The sequence below is a fragment of the Clinocottus analis genome, unplaced genomic scaffold, assembly GCF_023055335.1.
Source record: "Clinocottus analis isolate CAN_PGR_092001 unplaced genomic scaffold, fCliAna1.0.p SCAF_36, whole genome shotgun sequence".
Taxonomy (NCBI): Eukaryota; Metazoa; Chordata; class Actinopteri; order Perciformes; family Cottidae; genus Clinocottus; species Clinocottus analis.
In genome coordinates this window covers 209,001-215,000 of record NW_027176109.1, presented here as the reverse complement: position 1 = coordinate 215,000, position 6,000 = coordinate 209,001, and the positions used below count along the sequence as shown (strand labels likewise).

Sequence of the window (6,000 nt, the reverse complement as noted above, 5' to 3'; positions counted from 1 at the left end):
CGTAGGAACCCCAAATTAATTCCAATACTTGTGTTTATTGTATGTATTTGTTCAGCAAAGTCTTGGTAAAAAAATGTATATCTGCAAAAAAAAAAAATTCACTTTTAAAAGATATTTTGATGGTAACTATGAACATCCAGCATGATATGAGCCAGATTCCCCAAAAATGCCTCCTGCAGCGTCAATAAGACACCTTTTTGGAAAGATTAGGACCTAAAGAATCAGAATCTGCAACAAAAACCACAATAGAACAAAGTCTTGTCCTGTTAGGAAGGAGTTTCAGTCAAAAAACTGTGTCGCTCGGTTAAAAAATGACATATTTTTTGAATGGGGCATGCTGGGACTTAAAATGCGGGAGGATTTTCGCGCACGTTTTCCAAAAGGTTAAATTAGATATTAGTTCTTCTTGTACTTCCGCCTGTTGTCGACGTCTCTTAAGATGGGTTTGTGTAAGATTTTAGGTATGATAAGTGCATTTCCTGGAAAATAAAGTAGATTATCAAGGGACAGTGTCACAGATTGAACATAATCTTTATAAGTCATCGTCTCCAGGAAGTGATGGAAGATCAGGACGCGTCCTCATGAAGGAAGTCATGTAGTTCATCTTGATAGCAAGGTCCAACATCCACGTGGCTGATTTATGTTGAATATTTCTCCTTTTTTCCAGGATGAACACCGGTCTCAAGAAGCTGAAGGAGGCGTCGGAGTCCGTCGCGGCGCTGAGCAAAGAGCTGGAGGTGAAGGAGAAGGAGCTGCAGGTCGCCAACGACAAGGCCGACACGGTGCGTCCTCTCTGTGTTCACGTCCTCCAGACCAACGAACGAACGGATGGATGGAGATTGTGTTGACTCTTTTGTTTGCTTCCTCCCGCGTCCTCCCAGGTGCTGAAGGAGGTGACGGTGAAGGCCCAGGCGGCGGAGCGAGTGAAGGTGGAGGTGCAGAAGGTGAAGGACAAGGCGCAGGCCATCGTGGACAGCATCTCCTTCGACAAGGCCATCGCCGAGGAGAAGCTGGAGGCGGCTCGGCCGGCGCTGCAGGAAGCAGAGGCGGCGCTGCAGGTACCACACCTGCCCTCCAAGTAGTCATAAGGTCTCCTTTACTTCAAGAGATGGATTTCTAATATCACTGTATACAAAGCTCTGCATGAGCGTCCGTCAGTAGGTGCTTCATGCATCTTAATAATTGATTATTTAAGGTTTTTAAAATCTTTAGTAACTTAGAAGACATGTTGAGTCACTGCCTTCTTGTCTGGATGCACGCATGCAGGTGGGAGTATGACTTTTTATAATACGTTTTCTTAGTTTTATTCTCTGTGCATCAGATGTTTGTATTACTTTCACGTGAAGACAGATCAGCTGTGGTTAAATAGAAGTTGACTGGTGGCAGCAGATCTATAAAACCTAGTTTTATGGGTTTTTAAGGCACACATTCTGCACAAAATACTCCTTTATGTCATATAAAGGAGTATTTGAAACAACTGGATCAAACACAATGTTTCCACAGGGATCTATTTGTTTTATTGCTTAGCTTTTCGGATATTTTAAATGTTACATAAAGTACCAAGAAAAGCACTATATAAATCAATATTATTAAAAGAGATAACAGTTCCTATTAGAGCATGCTGAGCGTCTGATTTTACTATTTTAGTTTAAACAAAATAAACTGTCCAGAGTTTTGATTTGTTCCCACAAATAATATGAAAACATGACGTTGTGTGTCTTTCCATCCTTTCTTCCCCTGAAGTGTAGAAATCCTCAGTGAACTGTGTTGGAGCAGTTTATTGTGCGTCCCCGTCTCTCTCTCATTGTGTTGCTGCAGGTTTCCACACTGTGACGTGCTGCATGTAGCCGCATGCAGGTTCCACCTGCGGCCTTTGCACCGTGTGTGTGTGTGTGTGTGTGTGTGTGTGTGTGTGTGTGTGTGTGTGTGTGTGTGTGTGTGTGTGTGTGTGTGTGTGTGTGTGTGTGTGTGTGTGTGTGTGAGAGTGAGCCGGTGTTGCTAAAGTTAGCACGGCGCTCTGGGGGCTGGAGCTGCGTCGTAATTAAAGCGTTTCCTCCTGGGTCGATGGCACGGGGCAGGAAAACAATGATTGTGCGGCTGCGGATGAAAAGCTCACGATGCCGAGCAGGAAATCCTGAAGAAATGTGTCTGGATTAACGAAGACGCTTCTTCATCACGTCGACGCGCTGCAGAGGATTTAAAAACACGCGACTGTGTGGACCGCCGCGCTCGAGAGGCTTCTCCACTTCTACTCGTGGAGGCTGAGGGATCGAGGCATTTAATAACAGAGCGGTTTTATTAACGGTTATTTCATATTATTCGTTTCATAAGTAATAACGGGGCTCTCGCCCTGGGATCAGAGAGTGATAACCAAACCGTACCGACTCAAAAAGATCCAACATTTAAAGACATGAGGCTTCACAACATCACAGCCGGCTCTTCAAAAAGCACAAAGACGTTATTTAATCTGTGATAAAGAACTTAATATATTTAATACTCAATAAACTACGACTACAATAACACACACACACTGTGAACAACAACATCAACACGCAACAAGGCAAAATGTGTCGTGTGTGGATTTGGTTTCGATGTCGGACGTGTGTGTGTAAGCGTGTGTGTGTAAGCGTGTGTGATTGTGTGATCATAAAGGTGAAAGGAAAGCGGCCAAACTGCAGCATAAAGACACAACGACTGTTCATTTGTCGCTCTGATACACAACCAGCAGGAGCTCCTTTCCCCGTGTAACTGGTCCTGTAAACTGGTCCTCTGAACTGGTCCAATGCTGCTCGCTGGTTTCACGTTGCTGTACTGGAAACTGACCCAACGTGACGCGTTAAACTCGAGCAGCGAGCTCAATAATCCAGGTAATCTCAACGCAGCGTGAAACTGGATCATTTAAATTCACGACAAACGGTGAAGATGATTAACAGGGTTCAATCTGGATTGTTTTTTTTTTTGCAGATTTAAGTCATTAAAAAACAGGAAAAGTATTACATTTGTCAGAGTAACACACTGTGGGTCCAGTTTAGAGTATTGATGCTGTGACTTCAGATGAGGTAATCCTTTATTAGTCCCTCAGTGGGTAAATTACAGGATTACAGCTTCATTGCTCACAAGTAAATAAACAGAACCGGAATAAAATAATATTACAAATGGAACATGGACACAAATATTAAATATACAGAGGGAATACAAATAAAAATGTGTATAAAAAGTACTTAAACGTGTCTATCGGTTATTTATATGAGCTTGGAGTGTTAAATACTTTACTTTCAGGTTGAAATACTGTTTCTAGGTCGCAAGGAGAGAAACATGTGAGTTACATTTTTCTACCGAGTAAAAACCAGACTTTGGGCGATGAGGAGAGCTGGAAAGCGACGGCAGGAAGAAGGGAAGTGCAAAGAGGAGATGAGGCGATGAAGGAGCCTGACGACTCTCTCTGGAGTGTTTCCTTCACTCCCTCGCCTCCTCTCCTCTCCATCAGCCTCTTCAAGCACTTCTCTGTCTCTCTGCAGAACAGTTTGACTTCCACTCAGTTTTCAATATGTCTCCCGTTGTCAAATTGTCTCTATTTACTCTCTCAAGCTGCATGTTTATGTTCTTGTTTGTTTCCCCCGTCCCCGCTCAGACAATCAAGCCGTCGGACATCGCCACCGTGCGGACGCTGGGCCGCCCCCCCCACCTCATCATGCGCATCATGGACTGCGTGCTGCTGCTGTTCCAGCGGCGGGTCAACGCCGTGAAGATCGACCCCGAGAAGAACTGCAACACGCCGTCCTGGCAGGAGTCCCTGAAGCTCATGACGGCCGGAAACTTCCTGGGCAGCCTGCAGGTACGCTGATGACAACGATGATGATGATGATGATGAAGCGAGGCGCACAAGGACGCCGACGCCGTTATTTACAATGTCAATGTGGAAGAATGGTTCAAACGCTGGTTAGTGGCTGAAGGACGAGACCAGAGGTGCTCACACTTTCTTTAGTCACGCCCACTTACAAGGTTTACCTGTTAACAAGTATTTATTTATTTATTTGTAATGGTTTTCTATGTATGCATATAAAGAAAAGATGTTTCTTATCGAAGCTCATTTCCGCCACAAAAAAAAAATTAGGCCAAAAAAAAAAAAAATCAGGACCAAAAGAAAAAAAAATAATAAGAAATTAGGACCCCCCCCAAAAAAAAATTAGGACCAAAAAAAAAAGTCGGGACCAAAAAAAAAAATAAGAAGAAATTAGGACCAAAAAAAAAATTCCAAAAAATCAGACCCTAAAAAAAGAAAAAACATCAGAACCAAAAAAAAAAAAAAAAAAAAAAATTAAAAATTAAGGAAAAAAAAATTTGGGCAAAAAAAAAGGTCACTGTTTTTTTTTTTTTTTTTTTTTTTTTTTTGGTCCAATTTTTTTTTGTTTTTTTTGGTCCTAATTTTTTTTTTTTTTTTTGGCGGACAAGGGCTTCCATAGTTTCTGTGGTCTTCCACAAAAAAATGACAAAAATGGTGGAAGTTTTTAAAACTGAAGCAGCCAAAATCTGTTACGGCTCCTTCAATAACTCGTGCAGCAGCTCGTGTTTGAACTCCTTGGATGTGTTTCAGTTTGCAGCAACTAATCAGTGACTCGTATACTCTTCATGCTCTTTAATGATACCATTAGCTTCTTATAGTTTCCTGTTAATAATCCAACGCTGAGGCGGTAATGATTAAATTAGGATAATTAGTAGAAAAGTCACAGTGTAAAGACGTTGTGTGTTCTTGGATTTCAACTACAACCTTCCAGGATGTACTCGCTCCACTTTTACTCCTCAGTGTTACATATTTCATGTGCATTCATCTCCTCGTCACTCAACGCCGTCTTTTCTCTTACGCATTATCTTTCATCTTTTTGCCTCCTTGTTTTCTCCTCCTGCTCAACACTTTTCTCCCCTCTCTCCTGCGTCGTTCGCCTCTGAGCTTTGTCGCTCGCTCGTTCTGCTCGTGAGCATCTCTGCCGTGTCTTTCCTTCTTTTGCGTCTCATCCATCTTTGCATTTCCTTCTTCACCTTCCGCCGCCTCGTCTGCATCCCGTCTTCACCCAATCGGCGGCTGTGAGTTGGTTGTGTGGTTAACGTTTACAATGAGCCTCTTCCCTCTCCACCTCCCTCCCACCTTCCCCTCCTCCGCCTTGCAGCAATTCCCCAAGGACTCCATTAATGAGGAAATGGTGGAGCTGCTGCTGCCCTATTTTGACATGCCCGACTACAACATCGAAACCGCCAAGAGGGTGTGCGGCAACGTGGCCGGCCTCGCCTCCTGGACCAAAGCCATGGCCTCCTTCTTCTCCATCAACAAGGAGGTCCTGCCCCTGAAGGTAAAACACTAATAGCGCCGTCACAGGTTGCAGCAGAAAGGTGGAACAGGTACATCATTGTAATTATAACGTACACGACAGGTAACGCATTCAGGAGAGTTCAACTGAAATGAAGGCTTAATTACCAACATGCACTGTGATGCGCCTGTCATCAACACACACACACACACACACACACACACACACACACACACAATGATGAATAAGGAACTCCGACAGTGAAGGAGAGTGCTTGTTTTTTTTTTCTGCAGGAAAGCCCCGGGCGAGAAACACAGCACAGACCGTCTCTGATATGAAAAGGATTTATTTATATTCACGCATTTTTTGGCAGCAGCAGCAACAATTTGCTGATGGTGTCGGGCAACAAAAAAGGGCCCCGGACATTTTTAGGACTGGCAGAGAGAGATTAGAGGCTTCTATCTCATTGGTCGGGAGCTTTTTTCCCCCAAAAATAATATAAATGATAAAATCGGGTGCATCGAGTTCCAGAAGTGGATCTCCTGCCGGCGGACGGCGTGGTCATGAGTCATTGTTCCAGAGGCGCCGAGCAACACAGATCACATCTGAAAGCACATATGAATTATTATCTACCAGTTTAGATCAGCCGCCTCGAGGGAGAAATACTGTAGAGTACGAGTGTGATCGCTGTGTGTGA

General features: G+C 43.6%; 1 protein-coding gene across 1 annotated transcript in view; it reads left to right on the top strand.

The window, feature by feature from the left end:
* Positions 1–6,000, top strand: part of dnah5 (dynein, axonemal, heavy chain 5) — an 85,349-nt gene that overhangs the window by 52,422 nt on the left and 26,927 nt on the right. Inside the window, exons 63-66 of the mRNA XM_068596331.1 lie at positions 668–782; positions 882–1,058; positions 3,632–3,835; positions 5,166–5,345. Of these exons, the coding sequence (XP_068452432.1) occupies positions 668–782; positions 882–1,058; positions 3,632–3,835; positions 5,166–5,345 (676 nt within the window). The remainder of the gene's footprint in view (positions 1–667; positions 783–881; positions 1,059–3,631; positions 3,836–5,165; positions 5,346–6,000) is intronic.